This window comes from Meriones unguiculatus, assembly GCF_030254825.1.
Source record: "Meriones unguiculatus strain TT.TT164.6M chromosome 13 unlocalized genomic scaffold, Bangor_MerUng_6.1 Chr13_unordered_Scaffold_37, whole genome shotgun sequence".
Taxonomy (NCBI): Eukaryota; Metazoa; Chordata; class Mammalia; order Rodentia; family Muridae; genus Meriones; species Meriones unguiculatus.
This window is the reverse complement of record NW_026843647.1, coordinates 6,425,256-6,445,506: the sequence shown is the minus strand read 5'-3', so window position 1 is coordinate 6,445,506 and position 20,251 is coordinate 6,425,256. Positions and strand designations below refer to the sequence as shown.

General features: G+C 39.3%; 1 protein-coding gene and 1 non-coding gene across 5 annotated transcripts in view; one reads left to right on the top strand and one right to left on the bottom strand.

The window, feature by feature from the left end:
- Nucleotides 1-662: 662 nt before the first annotated feature.
- The window catches only part of LOC132650976 (zinc finger protein 120-like), an 82,944-nt gene continuing 63,355 nt past the window's right edge, over nt 663-20,251 (top strand). Inside the window, exons 1-4 of one of the 4 annotated variants that reach the window (XM_060376291.1) lie at nt 663-839; nt 1,780-1,873; nt 5,472-5,524; nt 17,606-17,726. In XM_060376291.1, the coding sequence (XP_060232274.1) occupies nt 769-839; nt 1,780-1,873; nt 5,472-5,524; nt 17,606-17,726 (339 nt within the window). In that variant the 5' untranslated portion in view covers nt 663-768. Of the gene's footprint in view, nt 840-1,779; nt 1,874-5,471; nt 5,525-17,356; nt 17,499-17,605; nt 17,727-20,251 lie in introns of those variants that run through there. The other 3 variants (XM_060376292.1, XM_060376293.1, XM_060376294.1) reach the window with 3 other exon arrangements.
- On the bottom strand, nt 11,323-11,434 carry LOC132651022 (U6 spliceosomal RNA). Its single transcript, XR_009588973.1, has one exon. It is a non-coding gene; the product is annotated as a U6 spliceosomal RNA (small nuclear RNA).

Sequence of the window (20,251 nt, the reverse complement as noted above, 5' to 3'; positions counted from 1 at the left end):
GGACTCACTTGCAGCCTTGAATCTCATTTCTAACATCCATAAATCATGACCCACACTGAATTGTCCTCACTTACTCATCCATGAGACCTGACCCCACTTGACTAGTGTGTCTGAATGACTACGCTACTGTATAGTGGTGATCACATCCAGAGTATTCTCACAGTCTGTGAAAGGAGATGTACAAGAAGACCCTCACTGTGGTCTAGAGTGAAGGAGATGACCATATGTGGGAGTTATTTTATTGTTAGGGGTCCAGGTCCAGGCAGACTCAGACAGATTGCCACATTTTCCTGAGTTAAGTTTTGATAAATGACAAAGTATCTGTCATGGGTAGACAAAGACATTCTGCAAAGATCTGTGGTTGATACAACTTTGGCTTTATTTCAGGTATTCTTGGATGAGGACAGCCTTGGTGAAAAGGCATTTCACATCAATAAATTTGGTTGAATTTTTGATAGAAAGGAAGAGCTTTTGGTCTCACATGGCACAGTTGTTTATTGATTGCTGCACAGAATATGAACTCAAAGGAGTTTATAGGCTGTGAATAAACTTTTACAAACAGTCAAGTTGGAGAGGATACCAAAGTCCAGATGAAACAGAGCTGAGCCATCTACTGGTTGGAGCTCTGCCCCACCCATCTTCCCATTATATAACATTGCAGGCTGTGCTCACTGCAGCACAGTTGGGCAGAAGGGAAGCCCTGCAAAGGGTAGCATGCACAGCAGGAGGGAGAACACATAGGAGTAATTTGCTGACAGATAAGCAAAGATGGATCTGATTTCAGTTTTCTCCCCGGAAATCTGGGTCCTCCTGGCAATCAGTCTCATGCTCCTCTACTGGTGAGTAACCTCCAAAGTTCCTCCCCAGACCATGTTCTAGTGATTGGGGTAATACTCATACCTATTGTCTGGAAGGTCACAACTGGTTTTGGAAGCTGGGGCTAGAAAGACAATGACTCAGTGACTAAGAGTACTTGCTGCTGTTTTAAAGGACCCCGGTCTGAACATTAACAAGGAGCTGGCTGTCACCAGTAACTGTAGTTCCAGGGTATCCAACACCCTCCACAGGCACTAGAATAAAAATTTAAAAAGTAATAGCAAAATTTGAAATGAACTCTTGTATAAACATTATAAAATTTTCTGTTTTTATTCATTTTGGTTAGGGGCATCACTATCACTGTGTGTGTGTGTGTGTGTGTGTGTGTGTGTGTGTGTGTGTAGTTCAGAGGACAACTTTGCAGACTCAGTTCCCTCATGTTGTGTGCATCCTGGAGATCCAACTCAGATTATCAATACTGGCAGCCAGTGTCTCTCCCTGTGGTGTCATCTTGAAGGTCCCAAATGAAATGACAACGGAATTAATTTTGCATTTTATTTTATTTTTTTTGGTGGTATGGGGAATCAAGCCAGAACCTATATCTAGTAGGCAATACCTTTACTACTGAACAATAGCTCCAGTGATACTAAATCTCAAAGTTCATACTGATGTTATGCAGATATTCTGGGTACCTCTACCCTTCTTCTATTCCCTCTTGGTGAGGTTTACTGATAAGGTTTACACCTGATAAGGCCTGATTGACTTTTGTGTTAACCCTAGATCCACCAAAACTCAGTAGGCACAGAAATGAACAGGGTGATGCCATGCACACAGGTTCCTTCACCATTCCCTAAACTCTCTGCAAACTGGAGGGGCAGCCATGTTGTTGATTTGTTTTATTGTTTTGGTTATGGTCATGTTTCTCTTGTGTGTGGTCACAAGGCTCTCTCTTTCTCCTTATAGGTTTGGGACTCATACACATGGAGTTTTTAAGAAACAGGGAATTCCTGGGCCCACACCTCTGCCCTTTTTAGGAACTGTACTGAATTACTACAAGGTGGATATTGATTGAGCTTTTCATATGGTTTCTCTTGATTGCCAATTATGGCTCATTCTAATAAGTGCTCTTTGAGAGAAAACTTTGAGACTTCAGGCCTTCATACTGTGTGTTCTCATAGTTCTAGAGAATTTCTGTGTGTCTCCTAGGGCTCTATTGCCAAATTAACAATGTGAGTGTGTGTGTGTGTGTGTGTGAGAGAGAGAGAGAGAGAGAGAGAGAGAGAGAGAGAGAGAGAGAGAGAGAGAGAACAGTTATTATACTGTGTGTACAGGCATCTTAGTCCTAGAGACAGAACTCAGGTTATCAGGCTTGGTGTCAAGTGCTTCTCATTTGGAGCCATCTCTCTGGCCCTATTGTCAGTTTATTGAGACTCAAATTCACAGTAAGTGAAGTGTTTAGGCTTAGAATTTTCAACAAACCTACTTTATTTAAGGTTCTTCAACACTTTTGGCTCTCTTCCACCCACTATCCAGAGGTAGGAAAAGAAAAGAAGGTTATTAGTAATAAGGGGTTGTAGATATTTTAGAAGTATTTCCTTGGAGCAAGTCCACTCTTCATTGACCTGAAACCAGCAGTCCAGTCCAAAGGCCAACACCAAACTACAACACAGATCAGCATGATTCAGAAGATCATAGCAAGTCAGTGAGAGCTGCAAGCCTCATTTGGATTTCCCCAGGAAGTTCTCTGGAATGTTTGTCTCTGGAAAGTCAAGTGTTGAAGACAGAAGACCAGCGAAGTGATGTAGATCCAAAGAATGTTATCTCGATGTCTGTGGGCTTTTATATATCTCCTCTCCTCAGAGTTCACACACAGGTGTTTTCAGGTGGACAGTCATCCTCCTTGCATGAAACAGCTTGTAGCAAGACATCACATGCCCTCTCACAAGACAGCCTGTAGCAAAACATCACATGACACATCTAAATTTTCAACCTGAAACTTCTACATAAGAAGTGCCAAGATCTCCAGCTCATTCAGTCTTGATATTCTGACTTTGTGAACAATCAAAGAAGAGTTTGTTTCTTACGCAGTGTAGATTCTGAGAAGGTACTGGTGCACTTATTTGGAAAAAATCTTGAAGGGGTTTCCAACTTCTAGGACACTGAAGTATGCACTAGATTTAAAATCTTCTCTTTGTACCAGGGCTTATGTTCAACATTTTTTTCTTTTGGTTGACTATTTCTGAAGCATCCACTTATAACAGGCCAATATACACAATTTTGGGGAAGTTTTCATATACTGGAGTTTTCTGCATAGTCATTGAACCTCTGAACTTATTTCTATGGTTCTAGCCCCAGCATTTACTATTCATGGCATGCTTGGGATCTTCTTGAGAACCAAAGTAACTAGAATATTTTGCTTCACTATGGGTTCTGGGTAATGATTGCTTCATATAGTAAGAAGATTTTTTTTGTGTGTATCTGTGTTTGGCTGTGTGCAGGTTTGTGCATGTGAGTGTAGTACTTACAGGAGACAGAAAAGGGTGCTTTGTTCCCTGGAGCCAGAGTTAGAGATGCATGTAAGAATCTGGAAATCAGTACTGGGAACACATACCCTCTTTTAACTGCTTTTAACTGCTGAGCCATATCTCCAGCTTCCAATGACAAAATTTTAGCTTCTGTTTTGTTTTTGCAGTCCTGAGAATGATATCCAGGATCTTAAGTGTGCTAGGCAACGTGCCCTGCCTGTGAAATTTAACTACAGCTGCTTTTCTTTCTTTTTTTTTAAATTTTTTATTAATTACACTTTATTCATTTTGTATCCCCCCATAGGCCCCTCCCTCCTCCCCTCCCGATCCCACCCTCCCTCCTCTTTCTGCATGCATGCCACTCCCCAAGTCCACTGATAGGGGAGGGTCTCCTCTCCTTTCTGATCTTAGTCTATCAGTTCACACCAAAAGTGGCTGCATTGTCCTCTACTATGGCCTGGTAAGGCTGCTCCCCCCTCAGGGGGAGGTGATCAAAGAGCAGGCCAATCAGATTATGTCAGAGGCAGTCCCTCTTCCCATTACTATGTAACCCACTTGGACACTGAACTGCCATGGGCTACATCTGTGCAGGGGGTCTAGGTTATCTCCATGAATAGTCCTTGGTTGGAGTATGCGTCTCTGGGAAGTTCCCTGTGTTCAAATTTTCTTGCTTCTCTTTCTTTAACGGCAGAATCCTATGCATGAGTCTGAGTTGCGAATATCTGAGACAGGATGATGGCTGTCAGTCACCTCAAATACTTAACTATAAAGTGAAATCTTTTTCTCCTATTCCTTTTAAAGATTCATTAAAGGCAAAACCACTAGAGAAAGAATGATTAAACAAAATTACTGGGAAATGAATGAAAATTCAATGTTCCATGCAGACTTTTATTAATTTTTAATTTATTTTTAATAATTGCAGTTTATTCACTTTATATCCCAGCTGTAGCCCCCTCTCCCATTTCCTCCCAATCCCACCCTCCCTCCCTCTTTTCTCCTATGCCCCTCTCCCAGTCCAATGATAGGGGAGGTCCTCCTCCCCTTCCATCTGACCCTATTCTATCAGGTCTCATCAGGACTGGCTTCATTGTCTTCTTCTGTGGCCTCATAAGCTGCCTCCCCCTCAGGAGAAGGTGATCAAAGAGCCAGCCCATGAGTTCATGTCAGAGACACTCTCTCTTCTTATTACTGGGGAACCCTCTAGGACACTGAGCTGGCATGGGCTACATCTGCACAGGGGTTCTAGGTTATGTCCATGCATGGTCCTTGTTTGGAGTACCAGTCTCACAAAAGACCCCACATTTTTTGGTTCTGTTGCTCTCCTTGTGGAGCTCCTGGCCCCTCCATGTCTTTGTATCTCCCCCTTCTTTCCTAAGATTCCCTGAACTCTGCCCAAAATTTGGCTATGATTCTCAGCATATGCTTTGATATCCTGCTGGGTAGAGTATCTCAGAGGCCCTCTGTGGTAGACTCCTGTCATATTCCCTGTTTCCCCATCTTCTGATGTCTATCCTATTTGCCTTTCTGAATGAAAATTGAGCATCATATACAGGGTCGTCCTCCTTGATTAGCTTCCTTAGTTGTACAGACTTTAGTATGATTATCCTACATTATATGTGTAATATGCACTTATAAGTGAGTATATACCATGTAGACTTTAATTCTAGGTGGATAATTTGTGACTTACCTGCTCCATGGTCATTGTCCCAGATAGATGTTCCTGAACTCACATCAAAAGGACATGTGGCAAAGCGTGTGTTGCTGTTGGCTCAGGTTTCTTCTTAAGGTTCTACGCTTATCTTGTACATTCTTTAAACAATTTCATTATCATTTTCATCATCATCACCATCAAATTTATGTCCATGTGTGTATTGTATGTATCTTGTGTCTGTGTAGGTAATTGTGTCTATGAGTGTGCATGCAGAGGTTGCAGAAAGATGTGCTGCTCTATCACTGTGTTTTCCCACTGAGACATCTTGCTGGTGATACTTCAATCATCTCTGAAGAAGAACTTTTCTCTGTCAGAGACAATAAACCTGATTTCATGGGATTTGAGGTTTTTGTGCTCTGGCTGCACAAGAGTCAGTGCATACAGGACAATAATGGATTTCATACTGTTTGTCTTTCCAGGGTATTTGGAAATATGATGCAGAATGCTATAAAAAGTATGGAAAAATATGGGGGTGAGTATTCTGGAAAGTTCCATCAAGTCAACTCTTTTTAGGAGAAGGTGCCCTACTTATGCAAGGACAATACCAGCCCAGAACTGTAGTAATGGGCATCTCTTTTGTGAAGGTACTTTCACATGTCAGTCATTAAATGTCACTGCTTATAGTTCTAATTAACTTGAGAACATTGCACACTGTTTTTTAATGGGTTTTGGTGTTTTATCCAGTGTCCTAACCTCTTCTGAAATTTCATTACATTTTCTGAATGTAATGAATTTTCATTACATGAAATACATTCAGTGCTCTGAAAATTTGTAATACTATCTCCTTGCCACATCCACTCACTTCTCTTTAGAAGCCCACACTTTCACTTTATTGTTGACTTTACATGTGCAGAAGTTTTATTTTTTAATGCTAGAGCATAAATCATTTGCCAAGGCCTTAGCTGTGTCATCCCATTATTGCTTTCAAAGACCATGTTAGAGACTTTGTTGTGATTGTTTATATTTTACTTCAAACCAAGGGGGACATATGCCATTGGGCACATATGTAGGTCAGATGACAATTGTGGAAGTAAGTTTTGTACCTTCAGGTGATTTAACTCAGTCCATCTGACTTGGTACAAGTTCTTTTTATCTGCTGAACAATCTCATCAGCACCAGCTAGGATTTTTATGACTGTGCATCATTGTGTCCTGTTGAATTAAACCGACTTTGGGGAGACAATGTATTTAAAAACCACAACTTTCTTCCTCGAATCTCTGGCATTAATGGTTCTTTCTATAAAGCAGCCAAGAGAGTAGCAGCAGTTGTTTTCTGTCATTGATGCTGGAAGTTTAGTGAGAGCCTTGGAGCAAATGTCATCATGCTGTGAGACACAAACATGTGGGAAGAGGCTCTGGCTCTACCTGCCTCTTCATCTCTTCTTATCCATTCTTAGGAACCACAGGTCTGAACAAAGGGCTCTACTAAGTTGATATAGCCCATAAAGACCATATCATTCAATGCAAACTGCAGGCTTTTCTGTCTGTCCAATGGCCCTGTATGAACTTCTCCTTGCAATATTATTGCTTGTTGGCAATTGATAGTGATTTTTCATTTTTCTCTGACCTAATAACTTCTCTCTCTCTCTCTCTCTCTCTCTCTCTCTCTCTCTCTCTCTCTCTCTCCAGTGTCTGTTGAGGACTAGTCATGTGTTATGTATTCAAATGCTATTTCAGTGCCTTGAGATCTGGTTACTGCCATGCTATGGATATTGTTATGATGTTTAACTATCTCCTGTAACCATGGGATGTGGAGGAATATTTTTCAATTATCTATTACTAGATGATTAGTATACCTATACCCGGGCAGGGCAGAAGGAGGTAGATGGGACTATCGTTCTTGGGCTTTGGGCACAGAAGAATGTTGGGTAGAAAGACAGGTACTGGAAGAGGTAGAGGAAGAAAGCAGAGAGCTATCACAGCTTAGCTTGAAAGAAGCATATGTTGGTATGGATGGAGGAAATTATACATATGAGAGAATATGCAAGTGTTTATGGAATTATGGGTGGAAGGCAGCCTGGGTTGGGGCTTGGAAGTAAAGGTTGTTTAGAAGGTTACTATCTACTTTGCCCCAGGTGATATAAGACTATTCTAAAATCTATCAGTTGTCTGTGTCTTTTATTGACTGTGATAGTGGGTTAATAAATATTTTTAGACTAACCACAACAAAGGTCTCTTCATGTAGCCCTGGCTATCTTGAAACTCACTATGTAGACTAGGCTTTCTTTGAGTTTGGAGATCAGTCAGAGTCTCCCTTCTAAGTGCTGAGATTAGAGACATGTGCCTATATTTGTATAGGGTGCCTAGTTATGCATGGTCTTTCATTGGTGCTTCAGTCTCCACAAGATGCTCTCGACTCTGTTTAGCTGGCTCTCTTGGTCTTCTTGTGGAGTTCCTGTCCACTCCAGATACTTCTATCTCTGCACACAAAGACCCCACTTTTCCACAAGACTCCCTATGCCTTACCCAGGGTTTGGCTGTGAGTCTCAGCATCTGTTTCTATCTGCTGCTGGATGGAGACTCTCAGAGACAGCTATGCTGGGCATTTATTTGTGATCACAGCAAAGTATCATTGATAGTGTCAGGCATTGGTTGTAGATTCCCTCAATCTCTGCTCTATCTTTATCCTTGCACATCTTGTAGATAGAGTAAATTTGGAGTCAATGTTTTTGTGGGTTACTTGGTGTTCCCCTTTCAACAAGGGGTCCTATCTAGTAAGAGGGTGTCTTCTTCAGTCTCCATAACCCCTGCTGCTAGGTGTCTCAGCCAGATCATCCCCATATTCTCCCAGAAGCCTCTAGGTTGTCATAGGTCTCCTGCTTGTCAAAGAGATGTCCCCACTCTGTTTATTTTCTCTCTGTCCTCCTGCTTCTGCTCTCCCAAGGTCTGATCTCCACTTTCATTTCTCTCTATGCTCCCTCTCCTACCTTGTTCCTTTTCTTTAACCACTTCTGATATCTCTTCTATTTCCTTCTGAGTGTGATTTAAGCACCCTTCTTTGGGTCCTCCCTGTTACTTATCTCCTTTGGGTCTGTGAATTGTGGTATGGTTATGCTGTACTATATGGTTAATATCCACTTATAATTGAGTACACACCATGAGTGTCTTTCTGCTTCTCAGTTACTTCACTCAGGGTGACCTTTTCTAGTTCTACATTTTGCCTGCAAATTCCATAATACTCTTGTTTTTAATAGCCAAACAGTATTCTATTGTGTAAATGTACCACAGTTTCTTTATCCATTCTTCACTTGAGAGATATCTGGGTTGTCTCCAGATTCTGGCTATTAAGAATAAATCTGCTATGATCATAGTTGAACAGATGTCCTGATTGAATGGTAGAGCATGTTTTGGGTATCTACCTAGGAGTGGTATACCTGGATCTTGAGATAGAGCTATTCATGATTTTTTGAGAAACCTCCAGATTACTTTAAAAAAGGAATGTACAAGTTTACACTCCCACCAGCAATGGAGGAATATTAATATTAATATTATTTTAATATTATTTTACTATCAATATTTTATCAATTATTTATTAATAACTATCTTCATTAACAACATACTAATAAATAATTAATTATTAGTATTATTTAGTCATTAATAATTATATTTATTGATATATTATTAATGGACAATAAAATAAATAATTAATTATTAATAAGTATTGATAAAAGTTATTAATAAAATAAATAATTATTAATAAGAATGTTAATATGCATTAATATGGTGCATATTTATATGTATTTATATTATATATCTATATATAAATATATGTTATGAATAAATAATAAAATAAATAATTAATTTTTAAAAATGTTGATAAGAGTTATTAGTAAAAATAAATAATTATTAATAAAAATGTTAATATGCATTAATATAAAAACATATTTATATTATACATTTATATTATATATTTATATATAATATAAATATATGTTATCCATAATTAATAAAATAAAAATTAATTATTAATAAGATCGCCAATGAAAATAATTATTAATAAAATAAATGATTATTTATTAATAATTATATTTATTAATAATGCATATTAATAAATAATTACTTATTTATTACAAATTTGTTGATGTTAATTTAATAATAATTTTTTATTTTAAATTATTATTAATTAATATTTTATATTATTTTTTTCTTTTTTATTTTTTTCATTGTTTTTATTTTATTATTATTTTTTTATCAGTTACATTTTATTAACTCTGTATCCAGGCCATGTCCCGATCTCTCATTCCCTCCCAGTCCCTCCCTCCCTCCCTCATCTCCACCATGCCCCTTTCCAAGTCCACTGATAGGGGGGACCTCCTCCCCATTCATCTGATCCTGTTTTATCAGGTATCTTCAGGACTGGCTGCAAAGTCCTCCTTTGTGGCCTAACAGGACTGCTCCTCCCTTCGGGGGTGGGGAGACCAAAGAGCCAGTCATTGAGTTCCTGTTAGAAATAGTCCTTGTTCCCCTCACTTTTGGAAACCAATTGGTTACTGAGCTACCACAGGCTACATCTGAGTGGAGGTTCTAGGTTATATCCATACATGGTCCTTGGTTGAATGTCAGTCTCAGAAAAGACCCTGTGCCCAGATATATTTGGTCCTTGTGGAGCTCCTATCCTTTCCCCATCAGACTAACTCCCCTTTTTTTCTTATGATTCCGTGTACTCTGCCAAAGGTTTGGTCATGAGTCTTTGCTTTGAAAACACTGCTAGTTAGAGTCTTTCAGATGCGCTCAGTAGACTCCTGTCATATGTTCAATGCACATCCCATCTGTCTTTCTAAACGAGGATTGATCATCTTATGCCATGTCTGCTCTCTTGATTATCTTTTTTAGGTGTATAGATTTCATTATGTTTATCATATCTTATAGGTCTATATAAGTGAGTATATCCCATGTTTGTCTTTCTCCTTCTGGGATATTTCACTCAGAATGATCTTTTCTAGATCCCACCATTTGCCTGCAAATTTCATGATTTCCTCCTTTTTGATTGCTGAGTAGTATTCTATTGTGTAAAAATACCACAATTTCTGTACCCATTCCTCTATTGATGGGCATCTGGGTTGTTTCCAGGTTCTGGCTATTACAAATAAAGCTGCTATAAACATGGTTAAGCAAGTATCCCATTTGTGTACTTGAGTGAACTTTGGGTATATACCTAGGAGTGGTATAGCTGGGTCTGGAGGAAGCACTATTCCTAATTGTCTTAGAAAGCGCCAGATAGCTTTCCAGAGTGGTTGTACCAGTTTACATTCCCACCAGCAGTGGAGGAGGGTTCCCCTTTCTCCACAACCTCTCCAGCATGTGTTGTTGCTTGAGTTTTTCATCTTGGCCATTCTGATGGGTGTAAGGTGATATCTCAGGGTCGTTTTGATTTGCATTTCCCTGATGGCTAATGAGGATGAGCATTTCTTTAAGTGTTTTTCTGCCATTCGATATTCCTCTGTCGAGAATTCTCTGTTTAGCTCTGTTCCCCATTTTTTAATTGGATAACTTGGTTTGCTGCTTTTCAGCTTCTTTAGTTCTTTGTATATACTGGATATTAGTCCTCTGTCAGATAAAGGGTTAGTGAAGATTCTTTCCCAATCTGTAGGCAGTCGTTTTGTTTTGATGACGGTATCCTTTGCTTTACAGAAACTTTTCAGTTTCATGAGGTCCCATTTATTGATTGTTGCTCTTAGAGCCTGTGCTGTTGGTGTTCTGTTCAGGAAGTTGTCTCCTGTGCCAATGAGTTCTAGGCTGTTCCCCACTTTTTTTTCCAATTGATTTAGGGTATCTGGTTTTATGTTGAGGTCCTTGATCCACTTTGACTTTAGTTTTGTGCAGGGTGATAAATATGGATCTATTTTCATTTTTCTGCATGTAGACATCCAGTTGGTCCAGCACCATTTGTTGAAGATGCTGTCTTTTTTCCATTGAATGGAATTGGCTTCTTTGTCGAATATCGAGTATTCATAGGTGTGTGGATTTATTTCTGGGTCTTCTATGCGGTTCCATTGATCCTCCTTTCTGTTTCTATGCCAATATCATGCAGTTTTTATTACTGTTGCCCTGTAGTACAGCTTGAGATCAGGAATGGAGATACCTCCAGATGATCTGTTGTTGTACAGGATCGTTTTGGAGATTCTGGGTTTTTTGTTTCTCCATATGAAGCTGAGAATCTTTTTTTCAAGGTCTGTAAAGAATTGAGTTGGTATTTTGATGGGAATTGCATTGAATCTGTAGATTGCTTTTGGCAGTATGGCCATTTTCACAATGTTAATCCTACCAATCCATGAGCACGGGAGATCTTTCCATCTTCTGATATCTTCTTCGATTGCGCAGGGGCCATGCTAATCTTCTCTGTATCGTTCCAATTTTAGTATATGTGCTGCCGAAGCGAGCACATGTTTTTTGATTTTCAATGGAAACATCTCATGAGTGAATCTCTTTATTTGCAGTTTGAGAGATCTAATTTGGTCCTTGAGCTTTTATGTTGACTTTTTCTCCAGTGATTGGTTACTCACTTTGATGACATTTTTGGCTGTAGATTTAACCTGGATTCTCTCACAACTCAGTACCCTGGTTATTTTCTTTCTCATTTATTGACTACTTTGCATAGTTTATTACTGTCAGCACTATGACAATACTTCTCCCATAATTCTTCAGCCTCCAACACAAACCTCCTTGAGAGTCTCACCAGTTGCCTGCACCACACAGCCCTTGGTCTGCACTCTTCCCCCTTTTGCCTAAAGCTGCTATGCATGACTAATTGTTGCTTCCTTCAGTGAAATCATTTAAGAGATAGACTCCATTCTTTCATAGTTTTGGCAATGCTGGTGTGGATAGATAAAAATTGAGAATCTAAGAGATTTAGAAGTTGTGCAGTTGCTCTGAGATGATACAGTACAAGCAAAGAGCATCAGTGAAGTTTTAGGTGTCATGGTGGCTTTCTTATGCTTTTAGGCTATGATGAATCTGTATAAAAATAGGACAGAATTTAAAATCATTTACAAAGAATACATCATCAAAAGATTATTAGTTTAGATTAAGAATCCTCAAGTTTGGTAAATGAAATCTATCAAGAAAACTGTCCATTTCATTTAGATTTTGAAATTAGTGTTGTGTAGGCTTCTGAAGTAAGACCTAATGATTCTTTGAATTTCCTCAGTGTCCCTTGTTATGTCCCCCTTTTCACTTCTGATTTTGCTGATTTGGATAGTTTCTCTCTGCCTTTTAGTTAGTTTGGTTAAGGGTTTGTCTATCTTGTTGATTTTCTCAAAGAACCACCTCTTGGTTTCATTGATTTTCTGAATTTTTTTTCATATAATAAATAGTTTATTGCTACAAATATAGATAGCTGCATAAATATAAAGACCCAGATTGCATTATCAGTATTACAGAAAGATGAGGAACTCTGAGCCACTGTTAATATATTATGCTTTGGTATATATGTCTGTATCTACTGCCTATATACATCTGATTTTGGTTTTACTTATTACAGTTTATTCACTTTGTATCCCAGCTATGTCCCCCTCCCCCATCTCCTCCAAATACCACCTTCACTTCCTCTTCTACTCCCATGCCCCTCCCTCTGTCTACTGCTAGGGTTGGACCTCCAAGGCTTCCATCTGACTGAATCCTATCAGGTCTCATCAGGACTGGCTGCATTGTCTTACTTTGAGGACTGGTAAGCCTGCCCTCCACCCCCTCATGAAGAGGTGATCAAACAGCCAGCCACTGAGTTCATGTCAGTGTCATCTCCTGTTCCCCTTATTAGGGAACTTACTTGCAGCTTGAGCTCCCATGTGCTACATCTGTGCAGTGGTTTAAGGTTATCTCTATTCATGGTCCTTGGTTGGGTCTCAGAAGAGACCCTTGGGCCTAGATATTTTGGTTGTGTTATTCCACACTTTTTATTCTAACAGACTTAGTGTGTCTGGTGTTATGTTGAGGACTTTGATCCAGTTGGACTTTAGTTTTGTGCAGGATTGTAAGTATGCATCTATATGCATCTATTTTTCAGTTTGCAGATATCCAGTCACCATCACCATTTACTGTAGTTGCTATCTTTTTTCTATTGTGTGGTTTTGGCATCTTTGTCCAAAACCAGGTGTCCATATGTGTGTTGGTTTGTTTCTGGGTCATCTATTTAATTCCATTGATCCACCATTCTGTTTCTGTACCAGTACCATGCAATTTTTATTTGGTTTGTCTATAATACAGCTTGAGATCAGGAATAGAGATATTCCAGATCTTTTCTTGTACACACACACACACACACACACACACACACACATATATATATATATATATATATATATATATATATACATATATATAGCTCTTCTGGGTTTCTTGTTTTCTTGTTATTTCACATGAAGTGGATAATTTCTCTTTTAAGATATGTAAAAATTTGTGTTGGTAATATGATGGGACTTGCATTGAATCTGTAGATTGCTTTTGGTAAGATGGCAATTTTTACTATGTTAATCCTGCTGAGCCTTGAACATGGGAAATCTTTCCATCTTCTGGTATCTTCTTTAATTTCTTTTTCAAATTGAGCTTTTATTTTTTATATTATTTACAATTTATTCACTTTGTATCCCAGCTGTAGTCCCCTCCCTACTTCCCTTGCAATTCCAACCTTCTTCACTCATTTTCTCCTATAAATGTTTTTCTTCAGATTCTTGAAGTTTTTTCATACAAGTCTTTGACTTGCTTGGTTAGAGTTACACCCAGATAGTCTGTCTCTTGTGTCCTTTGTGAAGAATGTTCTTTCTTTAATTTCTTTCTCAGCTCATTTGTCTTTTGTGTACAGGATGGCTACTGATACTTTTTTAACTTATTTTTTTATTTTTATTAATTACAGTTTATTCTCATTGTATCCCCCTGTAGCTACCTCCCTCCACCCCTCCAAATCCCACCCTCCTTCCCTGTTCTCCACTCATGTCCCTCCCCAAGTCCACTGATAGGGGAGTCCTCCTCTTCTTTGTTTTGATCCTAGTCTATCAGGTCTCATCAGGAGTGGCAGAATTTTCTTCCTATGTGGCTTGGCAAGGCTGCTCCCCCTCTCAGGAGGAGGTTTTCAAAGAGTAGGCCAATCAATTCTTGTCAGAGACCATCTCTGTTCCCATTATTAGGGAACCCACTTGGATACTGAATTGCCATGGACTACATCTGTGCAGGGGTTCTAGGTTATTTCCATGCATGGTCCTTTTTTGGAGCATCCATCTCACAAAAGACTCCTGTGCCTAGATTTTTTGCTTCTGTTGCTCTCCTTGTGGAGTTCCTGTCCCTTCCATGACTTACTCTCTCCCCCTTCTTTCATAAGATTCCCTGCACTCTGCCCAAAGTTTTGCTATGACTCTCAGCATTTGCTCTGAAGCTCTGCAAGGTAAAGCCTTTCAGAGGCCCTCTGTGGTAGGTTCCTGTCCTGTTCCCTGTTTGCTCCCTCTTCTGATGTCCATCTTCTTTGCCTTTCTGAATGGAGATTGAGCATCTTAGCCAGAGTTCTCCTTCTTGATTAGTTTCTTTAGGTGCACAGGTTTTATTATGTTTATACTATATTATATATCTAATTTCCATTTATGAGTGAGTATATACCCTGTGTCTTTCTGCTTCTGGGATACCTCACTCAGGATGATCTTTCCCAGTTGTCACCATTTACCTGCAAATTTCATGATTTCGTTGTTTTTTTTATTGCTGAGTAATACTCCATTGTGTAAATGTATCACAATTTGTGCATCCATTTCTCAACTGAGGGGTACCTTGGTTGTTTCTAGCTTCTGGCTATTACACATAAAGCTGCTACAAACATGGTTGAGTAAATGTCCTTGATGTGTACTTGAGCATCTTTTGGATATATGCCTAGGAGTGGTATAGCTGGATCTTGAGGAAGCACTATTCCTAATTGTCTGAGAAAGTGCCAGATTGTTTTCCAAAGTGGTTGTACACTTACATTCCCACCAGCAGTGTAGTAGGCTTTCCCTTTCTCCACATCCTCTCCAGCATGTGTTGTCACTTGAATTTTTATCTTAGCAATTCTGTTGGGAGTAAGGTAAAATCTCAGAGTCGTTTTGATTTGCATTTCCATGATGACTAAGGATATTGGACATTTCTTTAAGTGTTTCTTTGCCATTCGATAATCCTTTATTGAGAATTATCTGTTTAGCTCTGTACCCCATTTTTTAAATTGGATTAACCAATTCATTGCTATTTAACTTCTTTAGTTCTTTATATATTCTGGATATTAGCTCTCTGACAGATATAGGGTTAGTGAAGATCCTTTCCCAATCTGTAGGCTGTCTTTTTGTTCTGACAACAGTGTCCTTTGCTTTACAGAAGCTTTTCATTTTTCATGAGGTCCCATTTTTGCTCTTAGAGCCTGTAATTGTTGATGTTCTATTCAGGAAGTTGTTTCTTGTGCCAATGAATTCAGAGCTTTTCCCCACTTTTTCTTCTAATAGGTTTAGTGTGTCTAGTTTTATATTGAGAACTTTGATCGACTTTGGCCTTTAGTTTTATGAAGGGTGATAAGTATGGATCTATTCAAATTTTTCTACATGTGCACATCCAGTTATAGCAGCATCATTTGTTGAAGATGCTTTCTTTCTTCAATTGAATGGTTTTGGCAACTTCATCAAAAATCAGGTGTCCATAAGTAGATTCATTTCAGAGTCTTCTATTCAATTCTATTGATCTACCAGTCCAGTCTGTTTCTATTCCAGTACCATGCAACTTTTAGTATTGTTGCTCTATAGTACAGCTTGAGATCAGGGATGGAGATACCTCCACAAGATCTTTTATTGTAGAAGATTGTTTTAGCAATTCTGGGTTTCTTGTTATTCCCTATGAAGTTGAGAATTTTTCTTTCAATTTCTGTAAAGAATTGTGTTGGTAATTTGTTGGGAATTGCCCTGAATCTGTAGATTGCTCGTTCTAAGATGGCCATTTTTACTATGTTAATCCTACCAAGCCATGAGCATGGGAGATTTTCCATCTTCTGATATCTTCTTCTAATTCTTTCTTCAGTGAGTGGAATTTTTTTTTCATACAAGTCTTTGACTTGCTTGGTTAGGGTCACACCAAGGTACTTTATGCCCTTTGTGGCTATTGTGAAGGGTGTTGTTTCCGTAATTTCTTTCTCAGCCCTTCTGTCTTTTGTATACAGGAGGGCTACTGATTTTTTTGAGTTAATTTTGTGGCCACGTTGCTGAAGGTGTTTATCAGCTATAAAAGTTCTCTGGTAGAATTTTTGTGGTCACACAGGCATACTATCATATCATTTGCAAATAGTGAAACTTTGAATTTTTCCTTTCTGATTTGTATTCACTTGATCTCCATTCATTGTCTTATTGCTCTAGCAAGGACTTCAAGAACTATGTTGAATAGATATGGAGAGAGTGGGTAGCCTTGCCTTGTCCCTTATTTCAGTGGGATTGATTGATTAATTTTCTCTCCATTAAGTTTGATATTGGCTATAGGCTTGCTGTATATTGCCTGTATTATGTTTAGGTATACCTGATCTCTCCAATACTTTACATATGAATGGATGTTGGATTTTGTCAAATGCTATTTCAGCATCTAAGGAGATGATCATGTGGTTTTTCTCCTTCAATTTGTTTACATGGTGGATCACATTGATGGATTTCTGTATATTGAACCATCCTTGCATACCTGTGATGAAGCCTACTTGGTCGTAGTTGATGCTACATTTGATGTGTCCTTGAATTCGGTTTGCAAGTATTTTGTTGAGTATTTTTGCACTAATATTTACAAAGGAGATTGGCCTGAAATTGTCTTTTTTTTGTTGGGTCTTTTTGAGGTTGAGGTACCAAGATGACTGTGGCTTCATAGAATGAGTTCGGTAGTGTTCCTTCTGTTTCTATTTTTTGAAATTGTTTGAAGAGTATTTGTGTTAGCTCTTCTCTGAAGGTCTGGTAGAATTCTGTGCTGAAACCATCTGCCCCTGGACTTTATTTTTTGTTTGTTTGTTTTTTCATGGGAGACTTTGTAGACTGCTTCTATTTCCTTAGGTGATATAGGAATATTTTATTCAATTATCTCATTTTGATTAAGCTTTGGTAAGTGGAATTGATCATGAAAATTATCCATTTCATTTAGATTTAGAAATATGGTGGATAAGTTATTTTTGTTTACAGCCACTTTGCTGAAGGTGTTTATCAGCTGTAAGTGAGGTGTTCCCTGTTAGAATTTTTTGGAGTTACTCATGTATACTATCCTATTATCTGTACATAGTGATACTTCAACTTCTTTATTTTCTATTTGAATAACCTTGATCTTCTTTAATTGTCTTATTGGTCTAGCAAAGATTTCAGAACTATGTTGAAGAGATATGGAAAGAGTGGACCTTGCCTTGTCACTGATTTCAATGGGATTGATTTCATTTTCTCTGTTTAGTTTCATTTTGGCTATAGTCTTGCTGTGTATTACCTTTACTATGTTTAGGTAAGTGACTTGTATCCCTTATATCTCCAGGACTTTAAACTTAAACAAATGTTGGATTTTATCAAATGCTTATTTTGTATCTAGATGATCATGTGATTTTTTTTCAGTTTGTTTCTATGCTGTATTATATTGATGTATTTCCATATACTATACCACCCCTCCACGCCTGGAATGAAGACTACTTGGTCATATTGGATGACATCTTTGATATGTTTTTGGATTCAGTTTGTGAGTAATTGTTAAGCATTTTTAATTTTAATTTTATTTTTATTAAATACAGTTCATTCACTTTGTATCTCAGCTGTAGCTCCTTCCTCATTCCCTCTTAAATCTACCCTCCCTCCCTCATCTTCTTCTGTATCCCTCCCTGTGTCCAGTGATAAAGCAAGTCCTCCTTGCTTTCCATGTTACCCCAGTCTATCAGGTCTCATTAGGACTGGCTTTATTGTCTTCCTTCTTTGGACTGGTGAAGATGCTCCTCCCTCAGGTATAGGTGGAAGTTATCAAAGAGCGGGCCAATCAGTTCATGTCAGAGACCGTCTCTGTTCCCATTATTATGGAACACACTTGGACACTGAACTCCCATGGAATACATCTGTGCAGGGGTTCTAAGTTATCTCTATGCATGGTCATTTTTTTGGAGCATCAGTCTCACAAAAGACCCTTTGCCCAGATTTTTTGGTTCTGTTGCTCTTCTTGTGGAGCTCCTGTCCCCTGCAGGTCTTTCTATTTCCCCCTTTTTTTATAAGATTCCCTGCACTCTGCCCAAATTTGTCTATGAGTCTCAGCATATGTTTTGATATCATGCTGGGTAGAGCTTTTCAGAGGTCCTCTGTTGTTGTCTCCTGTGCCAATGAGTTCGAGGCTCCTCTCTCCTCTCTCCTCTCTCCTCTCTCCTCTCTCCTCTCTCCTCTCTCCTCTCTCCTCTCTCCTCTCTCCTCTCTCCTCTCTCCTCTCTCCTCTCTCCTCTCTCCTCTCTCCTCTCTCCTCTCTCCTCTCTCCTCTCTCCTCTCTCCTCTCTCCTCTCTCCTCTCTCCTCTCTCCTCTCTCCTCTCTCCTCTCTCCTCTCTCCTCTCTCCTCTCTCCTCTCTCCTCTCTCCTCTCTCCCTCTCCTCTCTCTCCTCTCTCCTCTCTCCTCTCTCCTCTCTCCTCTCTCCTCTCTCCTCTCTCCTCTCTCCTCTCTCCTCTCTCCTCTCTCCTCTCTCCTCTCTCCTCTCTCCTCTCTCCTCTCTCCTCTCTCCTCTCTCCTCTCTCCTCTCTCCTCTCTCCTCTCTCCTCTCTCCTCTCTCCTCTCCTCTCTCCTCTCTCCTCTCTCCTCTCTCCTCTCTCCTCTCTCCTCTCTCCTCTCTCCTCTCTCTCTCTCCTCTCTCCTCTCTCCTCCTCTCCTCTCTCCTCTCTCCTCTCTCCTCTCTCCTCTCCCCTCTCTCCTCTCTCCCAGGGCCTTGCGCTTGCTAGACAAGCGCTCTACCACCGAGCTAAATCCCCAACCCCAGCACCCGACTCTCAAAACACATTTTCTTAATTAGTAATTGATGAGGTAAGATCCAATCCATTGTAGGTGATGCAGCCATTGATGGTGACCCTAGGTTTCTCAATAAAGCAACCTGAGCAAGCCATGAGGAGGAACCCAGTAAGCAACACTCCTCCATGGCCTCTGCTCAGCTTGTGCTTCTGGGTTCCTTCTCTGTTTGAATCCAAGCCCTGACTTCTCTTAGTGATGGACTGTAACCTGGATGTTGAAGAAGAATAAAATTCCCCATTCTTTTAAGTTGATTTTTTGGTTATGATATTTTATAATAGCAGTAGTAATCCTAAATAAGATACACCCATTTCTCTCTGTTCCATGCTTCATTTACCTCAAGTTTCCTTCCCTCACCAAATTCTCCTTCTATATATCCAACACAATTGTGTTTATGTTTATATAATTATGTTTAAACTATAAGATTTATAAATGTGATGGTACATGTAATAGCGTTGTTTTTAAGCCATATATCCCCCTCTGCCTCTTCCTCCTGGGTCACATACCACTGTGATTTCTCCCTATCTGCTTTTAAATGTAGAGACCCAGAAACCTTACTCTAAACTAAAGAAGTATGATTGTGTGTTGATAGACTCTGCCTTCCAGGCTTTTATCATTTATTTATAAGTAAATTTCACATTTATGAAGGCAAAACTGAAGCCCCCTCGTAAACAATATGCTAACTAATGTCATATATGTATTCCTTAAAAACAATATCAGATGTAATTGGTCTTTTCCTGTGGCAGATACCTAGGACCATGCATGGACTAGCTGTTATTGATACTGACAAAAAAGTGTGGGAATGTATGTTTTTGCTAAATGATCTGCCAGTGCAGAATGCTTTGAGTTTAGTTCCCACCAATGCAAGACAAATAAACAAGCAAACAGACAGGCTGGTACTGGGTAAGGAGCACTGTTAAACAGAGTTGATACTGAGGAATGGTTGCAGAACCTCAGTTGTGGCACTCCGCTGGTTATTTTGAAGTATGACATTCCAGATAGCCTCGTCACTAGGTCTATACAGTGGGTTCCCTTTTTCAGTGGGGTTCTATTTTTGCCTGATGTAGGGAACCCCAGATATTAAGGAACATCACATCCTAAGTGAAGATTACAGGCCTGACTCTTTCCTGATAAGAACCCTGCTCAGCAAGCACCTAGGGAATCCTGTAAATACACCACCCAATGCTAAGAATATGTTAGCTTTCAGAAAATGCCTTTCAACTATACCTGGAGA